At 35.5% G+C, this 14,156-nt stretch overlaps 2 protein-coding genes across 4 annotated transcripts in view; one reads left to right on the top strand and one right to left on the bottom strand.

The window, feature by feature from the left end:
* PPP4R3B (protein phosphatase 4 regulatory subunit 3B) overlaps positions 1-8,159 on the top strand; it is a 59,446-nt gene extending 51,287 nt beyond the window's left edge. For all 3 annotated transcript variants that reach the window (XM_045549644.1, XM_045549645.1, XM_045549643.1), the window contains one exon: positions 6,512-8,159. In XM_045549644.1, coding sequence (XP_045405600.1) covers positions 6,512-6,607 — 96 coding nt within the window. In that variant the 3' untranslated portion in view covers positions 6,608-8,159. The remainder of the gene's footprint in view (positions 1-6,511) is intronic.
* A 2,741-nt stretch (positions 8,160-10,900) lies between these two features.
* CFAP36 (cilia and flagella associated protein 36) overlaps positions 10,901-14,156 on the bottom strand; it is a 30,657-nt gene continuing 27,401 nt past the window's right edge. The window contains exons 8-10 of the mRNA XM_045549648.1: positions 11,914-12,053; positions 11,572-11,718; positions 10,901-11,065 (exon numbers count right to left, since the gene is read on the bottom strand). Coding sequence (XP_045405604.1) covers positions 10,964-11,065; positions 11,572-11,718; positions 11,914-12,053 — 389 coding nt within the window. The 3' untranslated portion in view covers positions 10,901-10,963. The remainder of the gene's footprint in view (positions 11,066-11,571; positions 11,719-11,913; positions 12,054-14,156) is intronic.

The raw sequence follows: 14,156 nt of genomic DNA, 5'->3' as shown, positions 1-14,156 counted from the left end.
CATGGGCTTTTTGTAGAGGCAAGGGCTTCGCTTTTGCTCAGGCTGGTCTCGAACTCCTGACCTCCAGGGATCCTCCTGCCTTGGCCTCCCAAAGTGCTAGGATTATAGGCTTGAGCCACCACACCCAGACATTTTCTCATTTTAAATGGGGATAAGATGTCACCTGCTTTATAACCTTGTTGATAAGATTAGGTTATTAATAAATGTAAAGTGCCTAGAACACGGCTTGGTGCCATCTCAGTGTATGTGAGTTTTTTTTTTTTAGTTAAAGTAATACATGCACTTACTTTCAAAAGTCAAATATTACTGAAAGGCAAGTTTATATTAGGAAAAAAAAAAATCAGTCCTCTGTTCCTTTCCACAGACATAGCTGTAGACTCTTCTAGCTGTTTCTTCTATTTCTAAATAATATGTCATACTGCTATGTTGTTTTACTAAGTTGAGACTTAATTTGTTAATTTCGTACGATGGTAGATGAGGATTTAGCTTTCTTATATACACACAAATTGAATACTTGTTACCACATCCTCACCCTTAGACCCCCCATATCACAATTTTTTATTAAAATATTTGATAATTTCATAGTTATGACAATATATTGTTGATTTTTCATGTTTTTAAATAGTTTTTCTTTATAACGTTTCATCTTTTCTAGAATAAATAGTTGCCACTGTTTTTATTTGTTATAGTAGTTATGTGCCTCTTGCTAATTCTTTAAGTACCTCTCAGGCTGGTTTCTATATAATCTCCACTTGGAGACATCTCTCTTGAAATCTCATCTCTCATCCTGTTTAGTCTAGATTGGTGGCTCTCTAAACTTGCTACACACCTGTTGTCCATAGCAATGGTCCCTAACCTTTTTGGCACCAGAGAGTGGTTTCATGGAAGACAGTTTTCCACAGAGGGGGTTGCGGGTGGAGAGGCAGGCTGAGCTTAGACAGTGATGCCAGCCATGGGGAGCAGCATAAATACAGATGAAGCTTCCCTGGCTCACCCACCACTCACCTCCTGCTATGCAGCCAGGTGCCTAAGTTTCACAGAAGACAATTTTTCCTTGGAAGGGGAAGTGTGTAGGCAGAGCTCTGGCGGTGATGTGCCACCTGGTTCCTAACAGGCCACAGATAGGTACCACCAGGCCACCACCCTGGGGTTGGGGACTGCAGGTCTAGAGGCTTCCTTGGCCATCATCCTAAGACTTTTCTTTTGCTTCTCTCCTTCCTTGCACTATTTGTTTCCTGGATCCCATGTCTCTGTTCTCTTTCTTGTTTTTTTCTCATTTTGGTGGAGCATATTTTTTAATAGTTTCCTGAGAAAAGAATCATATGAGAGGTAAAATTTTGAGACCTTGCATGTATGAAAATGTCTCTATTCAAACCTCATGTTGGATTGACTATCGACTCAATGCAGAGCCAGATTGGAAATAATTTTCTCTCAAAAATTTGAAGTTATTGCTGTCAAGAAGTCCAAAGACATTCTTGTTCTGGTCTTTTTGTGTGTGTGATTTTAATTTCTTCTTCCTGGAAGCATTTGGAGTTCTAGCCTTGTGCATCTGAAATCTTAATGCTGATATGCTTTGGGCATTCTTGAGTTAAATAGTCATGTTCCTTCAATTTTGGAATATTTTCTGCCTTCACTATAACGTACTGTTTGGATGGAGCTTTCTGGGTTGGTATTATAATTTTCATAACTTTTCTCTCCTGTTACTCTTTGTTTGTTTTCCTGTTCTATTTTTTGTGATATTTCCTTGAGTTTTTAATTTACTGTCTTTCCAGATAATTTTTTACTTTTAAATGAACAAAATTAAATGCAAGCACAAACCCATTTTTCACCCTTTTTGACACTAACAGCAGGTTACAAAATATATTTGTTCTACATCTTTTTTAGAGGTGCGGATAAAAACAGTGATTGTTCTTGGAAGACAAATTGTTCAATCACTATAGATAGAGAAATTTGAAATTAAGCAAGATAGGACTTCACAGAAGTAAAGCACCAGTTTAATTGGCTCTCAACCTTCTTAGCAAACTGTGGCCACATTCCTAAGTGGTAGCAGGTTCTTTATCGTCAATGGCCCTTTGATTTAGCCAGTTTCACCATCGGTGTTAACTGCTATAGTCGAAGGCTTGCAAGACATTGGCTACTAATGAAATTAAAGATTTTTTAAAGATATGAATGCTAAAAAGTACAAAATATTTCTTTAGTTGTATAGTTATAAAACGTGCACATTTCCCATGGGGAAAAATATTTATAAAATCAGAATAAGATGCCATTGGCTAAAAATAAACACTACTTTTGCCACAGTTACACAGTAGAGAAACAAGCATCTTGCTTTTTCATGTAACATATTTACTTAGGTGAGCTCTCCATATCAGGACATTAAAAAATTTCATGCATAGGATTCAAAGTGTGGATATACCTTAATTTATAATTGATGCTACTGATGGGTATTAATGTTGTTTCCAGCTTTTTGTCATTATAATCATTGCTGCAATGTGACGACCTACGGACATTATTTCACACACATGGGTGTTTCTATATAAAACATACAGTTATAATTTTGATAAATATTTCCAAATACAAATGCTCAGTAAAGTAGGAATAAATGGATAATTTCTTAACATGATATTATGTTTATGATACCAAAAGCTTAAGAAATATTTATGAGAAGCATTCCCACTAAGTCAGGAACAAGACAGGATGCCACTGTTACAGCTATTATTTAACCATTGTTCTAGGGTTATTGGCCAATGCAGTTAGGTGAAATTATAAAAATCAGAAAGAAGATACATAAACTATCATTTTTGCTGATGATTTTAAAAACTTTTTAAAGTCGTGTTTCAGTAAGATCTATTTCATTGAGTAAAGGATGATTTTTGAATTCCATCTCCTTTGATTTGTTAATACGAATTATATGTTATAGTTTCCTAACTTTTGGATGTTGAAACATCCATCCTTACTTAGCATAAACTCCACTTATTTCTTTGATTGGTTTGTTTCAGGAAAAAATTTCGTTGTCTCTACAGAGGTTATCGTTAATTTGTTTTGATCCCTTCTTTCATATTGTAAATTTTATTCAAATATCATATAAGCACATGAAAAGATATTCAGCATCTTTAGTCAGTTAGGGAAATACAAGTCAAAACCATAATAAGATACCACTTCGTACCCTCTAAGATAACTGTAATAAAAATGATAGACAAAATCACGTGTTGGCAAGGATGTAGACAAATTGCAACCCACACACATTGCTAGTGAGGATGTAAAATGGTGCAGCAGTTGGAATACAGTCTGGCAGTTCCCCAGAAAGTTAAACATAGTTAACATAAGACCCAGCAATTCTACTCCTAGGTATATACTCAAGAAAACCAAAAATTTATGTCCATTCTAAAATGTGTGTACATGAATGTTAATGCAGCATTGTTCATAATAGCCAAAAAGTAGGAACAACCCAAATGTCCATCAGCTGGTGAATACATAAACACAATGTGGTATATTCAAACAATGGATATTATTTGGCCTTAAAAAGGAATGAAGTACTGATAATGGGTCTGGGGACTTTTTCTTTTTTGGTGTGTGGAATGATACAAATGTTCTGGAATTAGTGGTGATAGTTGCACAACTTTGTGAAAATACTAAAATCTCTGAATTGTATACCTTAAAAGGATGAAGTTTATGATATGTAAAAATTGTTCACTTTAAAATGATGATTTTATTGTGTGGACTTAGAGCAGGGCCTTACTTTTTTGAAATGTTAGTTATCTGTAGTTTCCCCCCAACTCTTTCTATGAAGCCTCTAATTTTTACTGACATAGCTAGTCTGCTACACCTGGGAAGTATAAGCTTGGCTGTGGATGTTCTGAGAGCCTGCATAGGAAAGATTACTGTTGTGGGTAGGGGTGTCTCTGCTCAGTAAGCAGAATTTAAGCTTATTCTTCCATTTTCAGCCTTGCCTTACCCTTGCCATTTACTGTGCCTAAAGTTCTGAAGTGTAGAGTCCTTCTCTCTGTAGAATTCATTGTATTCTCTATGAAGTTCATTCTTTATTTTATAGAGTCATTTTCTGTATAGATTACATTTTTTTCTATACTTGGTGGTGGTGGGGGAACAGGAATTTACTGGCTGTTGTAGGGGGTGAGCGTAGAATCAATGACCCAGTTATCTGCTGTACCAGTTTAACTGTGTTCTCTGCTTTCCCCAGTATTTTGGTGTCTTTACTGCCATGTCCTTTCTGGGGTTCTTTAAAACAAATCAGTTCGTCATTCCTGTATCCCTCTGTAGATAACTTAGTTCTTGGCCTCCTTCTGTTATATGAGTTACCTTGCTTCTGATTTTTCTTTTCCAAAAATGCCTTGTTAGCTTTCGTCAGCTCTTTTCTCCTCTCCTGTTTTCTTTCTTGGTATATACTTCTAAAAATTTCTTTATTTTCATTTTAGAAGTTTTCAGAAGACAGTGGAAGTAAATGCATTTATATCAGTCTTCCAATGGCTTCAGTCATTGCGAGCTCTCCTCTAATTGTACAGATAATAATGCTTTAAAAATACTAGCACTAAAAAAGAAAAAACTCTAGAATTTTACTTACTAATACAAATGCAAAAATCGTTAACAATATAACATATCTCATCCATAAACAAATTTTTTAAAGAGTACCCTGCAAAAACAACTCAAATGTCCAACAGGAAATTTAAGTATATGATGACATTTATACCATGAATATGAGAGTTTAAAAGAATGAAATAGAACTTTATGTACTAACATTGAAAGCTTTCTATAATGTATTTTTTTAAGTGAGCATGATTGTATAAGGGTGGGTGTAAAAATTGCAATCTGATATTTTTAAAAAATACATTTCTAGGTACTTACTAAAAGTCTGGAATTTACCTCCTTCACAGGGTGCATCTCTGGACTACAGGCCTTTTTACTTTCAACATTTCACATTTTGCATTTTTATTCTTTTTACTGTAAACATTTTTTAAATGTTTATTAGTTTATTGTGTACATACACATATATAAGTAAAATTCAAAATTGTATAGCTGAGTTTTTCAGTTAATCTTAAGCAAAAAAATCATTTTAAGTGTTAACCATTTGAGACCAAAATGCTTGTACATTATGACATATAATTCTCAGCATAATTGACACTTCTTAGTAACTTGCTGTCATCTTTATGAATATCAGATTTGTGCCTTTTTATACTGGAATTATTTCTTCTTTCCCCTCTCTTCCAATTTCTTTGGCTTCAAAACCAAATAACAGAAATAACGATAATAGTAATAGCAGCTAATGGCACTTACTGAATACTCACTACGTACCAAGCACTGTTCCAAAGTACTTTACATGTTTTCAATTTAATTTTCAAAATAGTTCAATGAGTTCTAAATACTACTATGCAAATGCACAAATGAAAAAGCTAGCCATAGAGATATTAAATCACTTGCCCAAAGTCTTTTAAAAAGTGGTAGCATTGAAAGACAAGACTATGATCAATATATTCTTAACAATTTAGCCATACTGCCTCTTGCATATCCAGACTTGTAAAAACATGTATGATTAAGCTGAGAAAGGAGGATTCTCAACACAAGTAAGTTTTATTTAGTTCATAGACTCTTTGATAACTGTGTCTAGTCAATTAGAGGCCTTTTTTGGTTGACTAATATTATAGTGTTTTGGTTATATTCTGGTAAAATGTTAATGCCAGATAACTGGGTTGGTTGGGTATGAAACAACTTAGATATGAAGTATGAGTTACTTCAGTTGTATTTGTTCATCCCCTAGAGTCTAGGGCCTAGAGGTCTGAAGCGTTTGAACTAAATAGTGTTTATAGTAGCTCTCTTAACCTATAGAACATGTGCGTAAATTTTCATAGGATTTGTTAAAAATGAATGGAATCCTGTGGACATGGGTAATTTTTGAGAATGTCCTCTGAGCTTTAATAGCATTTTCAAAGGGGTCTATTATTCATAAAAGGCCAAAACCCTGAATTAACCTCATCCTTATTTTTCTTTTGGTTAGAGAGCTAGCCTTAAATTTTCTTAGTCATTGGTTTTTAGGAACCATTTCATGTGTTTATTATATTCAGCCATTTATACTGTTCTTCAAAACACATGGTGAACAGACTACAAGGAGACTTTTTGTCATTGACTGGCTGTTATCCTCTCTAGAGTAAAATTAGACAAATGAACTAGTTCCTCTCCAAGGTCCTTTACAGCTTCCAAATCTTGTGATTCTTTGTTAGTCCTACTATATGGAAAAAGCAATTTTCCCACAGTAAAATTTTGCTGAATTGAGCTATGAGGTATCATTAAAAGTCCAAGAACCAAATAGAAAAGTTGAGGGTTACTGAGAGTGCCACCAATTACTTAGTAAATGTTCATGATTTTAAGTAGTTCCTTTATCAAATTCAAATGTGTTAATTTCAGATATGTGATTTAGAAAAATGATTTTTGATATCTTTAAAAGTGACTAATTGTACTATGTTACATATATTAAAAAAAAAATTCTTTTTCAATTCTTCAATAGGGAAGTTTGGTTGGCTTAGTGGATTATCCAGATGATGAGGAGGAAGATGAAGAAGAAGAAACATCCCCCAGAAAAAGACCTCGACTTGGCTCATAAAATATTTATTGGGGGACCCTCAACATGTGGTCTTACTAAAATGCTGCAACTGTTCAATGAGCTGAAAATCTGAATCAGAACGCTTTCTCACTTGAATTTACAAATATACAAGGAGTAGCAAAAGACACTCAGTATATCAGCTAGGAGAGTTTAGTTCTGTAAAAAAAACAGGCTTCCCAGGAACTTGATTGCTTGCTAGTAATTAAGGGGTTTGCCTTTCAGGCTGTCCAAAAAAAAAAAGTTAGTAACCAGAACCTGGGAGAGAGCTTCTCAGCAAGGAAAGTCTCAGGTCAGGTTTTGGGACGGTTTGGGGGAGGGGAAAGGTTGATAAAATAATATTAATGCAGGGTTGTTCCACGGGGGTATCCAATCTAGAAACAATTATAAAACTTCAGTTGCAAACCCAATAACATTACTTGTTATAATGGTGCTGGGCCATGTTGTTGTTTTAATCAGTTGCCTCTTTTTAAAAGAAATTTTTATGGAAAGCAAATTCAGCTATCATAAAAAATGAAGTTAAACTGTTGGGACCATTTCTTTAAAGATTTAACAGAAATTCAGCCTTTTAGGTAGTTGGAAGGAATACACCCTGTATTACAGCACATGTTGAGTTTTCAACACCAGGAATTTTCTGTATGTATTTTGATGAGAACAAGCTGGATTCAAAATGGACAGTTTTGTTAATATAATGGTAAAATTCAGCACTTTTAGAGATAACAGAGGCCAAGAATCAGTACCGTAGTATTCCAAAATGATTTTCTCTAGAAACTTGGGAGTGCATAGAACAAAATGCTTTCAGCCACCTACCAATACAATCTTTTGTGGAAGATGCTTTGAAGTCACTTTCTGAAGTTGTCTCTTTACTCCAAAACTGCAGGCAAGTTTTAAAGTATAATTTATAAAGACTAATAAAGAAGTGCTGAATTAAGTGGCATTTAATATCTAGAAGCCATTTTGATCCAAGAAGTTACTTAAGTAACTGAAGTCAAAGTCAGCATGCAGTACGTGAAACTTTTCCATAAACAAGGGTGTAATATATATGAAAGCTGCTTTTTAAAAACGAGTAAAAGCACATTCCATGTACGTAAATGAATTTAAAAAATAAATTGAGGCAGTTAAAAGTTTTTATTTTTAGAACAGCAAGTTAACTGTAAATATTTTAATGTTAGTTTGCTCATCTATGATCTGAGATCATGCTGAAGTGAGAAAAATGTCCCCAAACAACAATTTAATGGATTGGGAAAAAAAATTAGTACTTCCAGCTACAATCTTTAGATCACCCTTGTAATGTGTTATGGGTCCATTTTTCCTGGAGTAGCTTAAACTGAAGCAGTTTCCCTGTTTTGGAGATTTTGTAGTTAATTTTAATTTTGGCTATTGTTTGGAAAAGATGGGCTGTCTGTGTAGATATGAAGTATAGTTTTTCCATAAAACAGATGTTTATTTTGTATTAAAAATACCACTGTACTTGTTTTACACCATTTGTATACATGTGGTGATATTAATGCTGAACTGTAAAATTCAGGAATTAAAATGTGACCCTGTAATTCCATGATTGATGCTTGTGTTTGGTTTGTTGTAAATATAAATCAACTACATTTTGAGATATGTCCATTTTACAATATTTTTATAAAAGCCAATAAAATGATCCATAGATATTTTTTATAAACCACTAGTTCATACACCAATTGGAATGAAAGAATTCTAAACAAATGAGAGTCAGCTGCACTTTAAATATCACTGACTACTTATAGAAGGTGAGCCTTGGGCAAATCTCAGCACCAAAGGATCACAGCATGGAGCTTTTCTTACCTCTTTGATTAAAGATATACATATAATAAAAAAGACCTTCCACCTCATAAGCAAGTGACTCAGGATATTTTAAACCAAGATCGGTAAAGTTACCATATAAATACACTTACTTTCAAGCAAGTTTTATCAAGGTCCTTCTCTCCCTTAGCTCTTACTAAATTTCTTCTTATAATCTAAGAAGCCCAGGCCTAAAACAGTTCCCTATTTACTCTTGAGTCTTGTTAAATAACTTCAAGTTCCAGTAGGAATGTTTCCTTTGTGTCTTATGAAGACTTCCTTTAATTTTCCTTTCTGAAAAACTGCCATAATTCTTAAACTTTGTTTTTTTGAAGCAGGATCTCTGTCACTCAGGCTAGAGTGCAGTGGCATAATAACTCACTCAACCTCAAATTGCTGGATTCGAGTGATCCTCCTGCCTCAGCCTCCTGAGTAACTACTGTGCCCACCTTTTTCTGTTTTTTGTAGAGAGGGGGTCTTGCTCTTGCTCAGACTAGTCTGGAACGCCTGGCCTCATGCAATCTTTCCTCAGCCTCCCAAACCCAAAGTGCTAGGAGTATAGGCGTGAGCCACTGTGCCCAGCCAGGAAACTTTTCTTAAAGCAGAAATGTGAATGTTTTCTTGAAATACAAGTAACAGTTTCATGGTACATAAGCTTACCCACAACAATATGAGAACAAGACTTGAAATATTCCTTGAAAAAATAACTATGAAGATTCCATGTTAGCTACCGTCTTAAATGACTACCCTCAGGCAGATCTGGGTTTTTATATCTTTATCTTCACTCAGTGAAGCAAGCCAGAGCCATTTGTATGCCTCAGGTCCTCTTAGAATGGTATCTGTGAACGTGTATCCAATATAAAGTCTATTTTTTAATAAAAAGTTACGTCAAACAGATTTCTGTGTTTTAATCACTAACTTTTCCTCTTACCCATTTACTGATGAAAATGTAACAAATGTAGAATACTGGTTTTTCTGCAGGTTAACGGTTGGAACTATGTAACTGAAGTGAGCAAATTAAAAAAAATAATTTTGGTATCCCTTTTTAAAAGTATGTAATTGTAGGCTGGGCGTGGTGGCTCACGCCTGTAATCCTAGCACTCTGGGAGGCCGAGGAGGGTGGATCGCTCAAGGTCAGGAGTTCGAGACCAGCCTGAGCGAGAGTAAGACCCCGTCTCTACTAAAAATAGAAAGAAATTATCTGGCCAACTAAGATATATATATAGGAAAAATTAGCCGGGCATAGTGGTGCATGCCTGTAGTCCCAGCTACTCGGGAGGCTGAGGCAGGAGGATCGCTTAAGCCCAGGAGTTTGAGGTTGCTGTGAGCTAGGCTGACGCCATGGCACTCACTCTAGCCCGGGCAACACAGCGAGACTCTGTCTCAAAAAAAAAAAAAAAAAAGTATGTAATTTTAGATAGAAGAAGATAAAATGGAATTAGAAATTAAACCTCAGTCATCTTATAACTAGAATAGGGTGGATATGGGATGTCAAAACACTGGAAGTTCCAGAAAGAAAGTTCTCAACTCCTACTATTCTGGTTTCTCTTTAAACAATTCCAGGGTCACTATACAAAAGACCTACACCCAATGGTAGCATTGCCTTCAACAGGCTGGATCAACTGTTCCCTTTGTTTTAACAATAGCTTTTCTAGAAAGAGTGGGTAGTTGAGTATTTTTACTATCCCTCACATCTATTTTCTAAGTCCTGTTTGCTCCTGCCTCAAATATAAGTCTAAAGTGGTAAATGTAAAATCCATCTTACCACAGCCCAAGATACCTACTCTTGATTGGATTGCTTCAGACCTGGTACTACCACAACTACCCACCCACTAGCCCACACACTGGTCTCCACACAGCAATAAAAATGAAAATTTTGATCATATAACTTCCCTGTTTTAAAACTTTCCAGTGACTTGCCACTGCCAGTATTACAAAATTTAAAATCCTCATGTTCCCTACAAGGTTTTGTACAATCAGTACCCCACCTATCTCCAATTTCACATGCTAGCCCTCTCCACTCACTCACTCTATATATTCTCCAGTTCCTCAGTATGTACTTTATTCTCTCCTGCTGCAGAACCTGAATTGTTCCCTTTCCTCTTCTCCCTGCACTTATCCTTTCATTCAGCTTGAGTATCACTTCCTCAAGGAGGCTTAGCCAGCCCGGATCATAGCACTCTGCACTTTTCCTTTCTAACACTGCTCTTTGGGCCTTGTTCACCTCCATGAAGGCAGTGACCCTGTCTCTCCAGTGGACTGCTGCATCCTTAGCACGATGCCTGTCACAAACAGTAGGTAAACAAGTTTGAATGAATGAATGTACTATCAACTATACCCTCTCTCCAGAAATTTGTATTAAACTGTAAGTATAAGTAGCTGTCTTCACTACCACCCTTTACACTAAATGTTTAAAATAATGAGTTTATATTTGCATTTACAAAACCAAAAGTATGTGTTTGAAACTTTTTAAAAGGCTCCACGTAAGGGTTAAATAATTTATTTTTAAGAAAATTTGAATTTGTTTTGCTAAATTTTTTAAAATTATTACTTATTAATAACTTCTTCTTTAAGTTTCTCTGCAAGCAATCTCCTCTTTAGTAACGTTTGCTTCTCCTCTGCTGTCATTTCTGGTTTCTCTGTCATTTCCTTTAAAAAGAAAAAAAGAAAAAAAATTGGCTACAGCATAAAATGGGTTCATTTGTATAAAATTCCCACCATATTGCCTCAGATGAACAAAGATTAAGGGCATTAAGGGTAAACTAGACACAGACTAGGTTTCCTAAATCTCTTCATTGTAAAATCAGACTTCTTGGTGAAGCCTGTTGAGATGGTGACTAGGGTACTAATGCTGCTTTATGATGAAACATTTCGAACATTTCAGAGGGCTCACAAAAGACCAGTGACCCTTATGCATTTGGAGCAGGGCAAGTGAAGAAACACCTTAAGAAAACAATGTATAATGAAACTGCTATTATTTCTACCTCACAAAGTCCTCATCAACACTATCTCACTTCCTAGAAAGTACTCAGCAGCTATTGCACTAGCAGGGTGGTTACTATGAATGGATCTACAAGCAAAATTCCTCAGAAGCTTTCTTGTACACATTCCACCTCTAGATTTGCCGATTTTTGACACATTAAGGCTGGCCATACCTCTGCCTCCCCAGGTTTTCCTTTCTGCTCCATGTTTTGTTTCTGCTTAGTCCTCATATCCTTTCTCATGGACATCAACTTATCTCTCTTCTGCTTGAGATAGTGTTCTCGTTGCCGAAGCTCTTCTGTTCCAAGTGCTGATAAATTCTGGGTCAAGTAAGAGAAGGAACTATTTAAATTGAAGTCTACATAAGAAGTGGCACAGATACCCACTGACTGATTCAATTAGAAATTTGAGTTCAAGATCATAACAAGACTCAGGTGTATGGCTGTTTATATTGTTTGTTCCTAGTACCTTGCCATTTTCCTCACAGTTCTTAAAAAGTGTTGTCTTTTACTTACTGCTATTGGTCCTTCAATGCTTGCATGTTCTAAGCCAGGAATCTTCAGGCCTTTTTGTGGGAGGGAGGAAGTTTCAGGCAATAATTCCACCTTTCTTGCCAAGGGTTGTACTGGCTGATTGGCAAAATGCACTTTAACTTCTGGTAGTAATTAGACAATGAGACCAATTAGAATATTATAAGAAATACTAAGTATCAGTCTAAGTTCACCAAAATGAGCTAATGTTAATATTTGTTTTTCTTCGTATTCATTCAATCAGCACATATTCAGTGCCTACATTGTGCCAGGCAGTGGATAAGAATAATAAACATGGTCTCTGTCCTTAAGGACCTTGAAGTACAGTTTCTCACCTTACGAATAATGACATTTCAACAAGTACCAAGCCCCTGTTTGTATAGTACTATAGCTATAAAAAGACAGAATCCTTGTCTAAAGATTAGAACCACGCTATAATGTAATCAAGGTTGCTACATAAGCCAAATAAATAGTACACTAAACCTTTACTAATAATGTAATCAGTTTCCAAACTTTTGCTTGCAGGTAGAAACTGTAAATCACCATATATTTTCAGAAAAATTAATGTAATGCTGTAAATTTTTGTATTGCAAGTGCCAGTAATACCGATAATTTTTGTTTGTAATTATGTGTTGAAGATAACTATAAACCCTACAATGCATTAAAAAAATGTAAAGATTTCTAAAGCAAGCAGAACTTGGAAGCACGTATAAACATGAACATTCATTACTTTCCAATTATTTGGTGACTGTGCCAAGAGATAGAATTAACATTCTAATTGCTTCTCTGAACCACTTTTTATTATAAAATTTTTTTTGTAAATATAAAACATTTTCAGTGTAAGTACATGGGCTATGAAAGAAAGCACAGTGAGACAAGCAAAGACTTACATTAAAATGATGCTAAGAACTAAAAGCATGATGGAAGACCACAGTACACATGTCTCTAAATGATTAAAAATCATGCCAGCATACATACTAGAACTGGAAACAGAATTTGCCTGTGCAAGAAACTTGGCAGCAGACCACTGCTCTAGCATGGTCTGCAGTGCCAGGGAGTGTGGAACAAGAAAAGCGCTACAGGCCCTTGGACGGTAAGGGAAATCTCCACGGAAGAAATGAGCTGGAGCCAACACTCCAAACTAACCTAGACAGGGAGCTAAAGAACTAAATTAAACAGAAATAAAGATGAGCCTAAACAAATTGGTCATAATATGCAGAAAGAGTTAAAACACTGCCATTCTTACTGACGGTGACTTTACCAGGAGTAGGGTTAGCTCCCAAATATAAAACCAGAGGGCTGGAGAGGGACAGTTCAATTAATTCCCAAGGAGGGAGAAATCCATACATATAAGCATTTAAATTCAACTCTACTACTTATTCTGGACAGTTCTTGCCTTGAGTTGGTTAATTATGAACATATTGTGTACTCTCAGACCTAGAGAGGAAAGTACTTGAAACCAAAATACTTAGGTTCTCTGATTTCTGGGAAAAGAGGATCAGAAAGCCAGAAACCCTAAAGAAAGAGCCTCTCATCTCTGGCAACTCTTAGCATCAATCTGAGACATACGCTATCCATTCATTGCTAGCAGCAACCAGGGAAAGATATGAGCAAAGGGACAAGACAGGAGGTTTAACACCTTCATGATTCTTCCAAAATTAAGTCTTCATAATCAGTTTCCATCACTTTGTATGGAGTGATTCCCTGAAATATCAGATATGCCCGTTTTTTGAAAAAAAAGTCATGAAAATTAAAATCATTACTTTTGAAACTATCTGCCATTCTGTGCCATTAATGTGCATAATTATATGTGGTTTGAGATCAAGTTTTCTATAGCTTCCCTTAATAGATAAGGAACTAGACAGAGTAAATTTATTAAAATTACATCAGACACAAGATTTAAGCAGTATATATACTTAGGTCGGTATAAAACAGAAAGCTAAATTTGGGTCAGCAAGTTAAAATAGAGCACAGACATCTAAAGCATGAGCTTCATAGATATAATTCAAATGAGGTGATTTCTACTTACAATCTGCAGAATATGAAAAAGAAAACAAAGAAATGGTTAAACTTCCTAGGAAGAAAGAAGCAAGATGACTTCATAAACCTGCCTCTGGTTCCATATGCCCCCATTATTTTGTCAACTAAGAATATAGTTCCTTAAAATCAACAGGTACTGTCAGTAAACTAGGAATAGAGGGGAACTTCCTCAACTTGATAAAAAAATA

The sequence above is a fragment of the Lemur catta genome, chromosome 4 (assembly GCF_020740605.2).
Source record: "Lemur catta isolate mLemCat1 chromosome 4, mLemCat1.pri, whole genome shotgun sequence".
Lineage (NCBI taxonomy): Eukaryota > Metazoa > Chordata > Mammalia > Primates > Lemuridae > Lemur > Lemur catta.
This window is presented reverse-complemented; position numbering and strand designations above follow the sequence as displayed.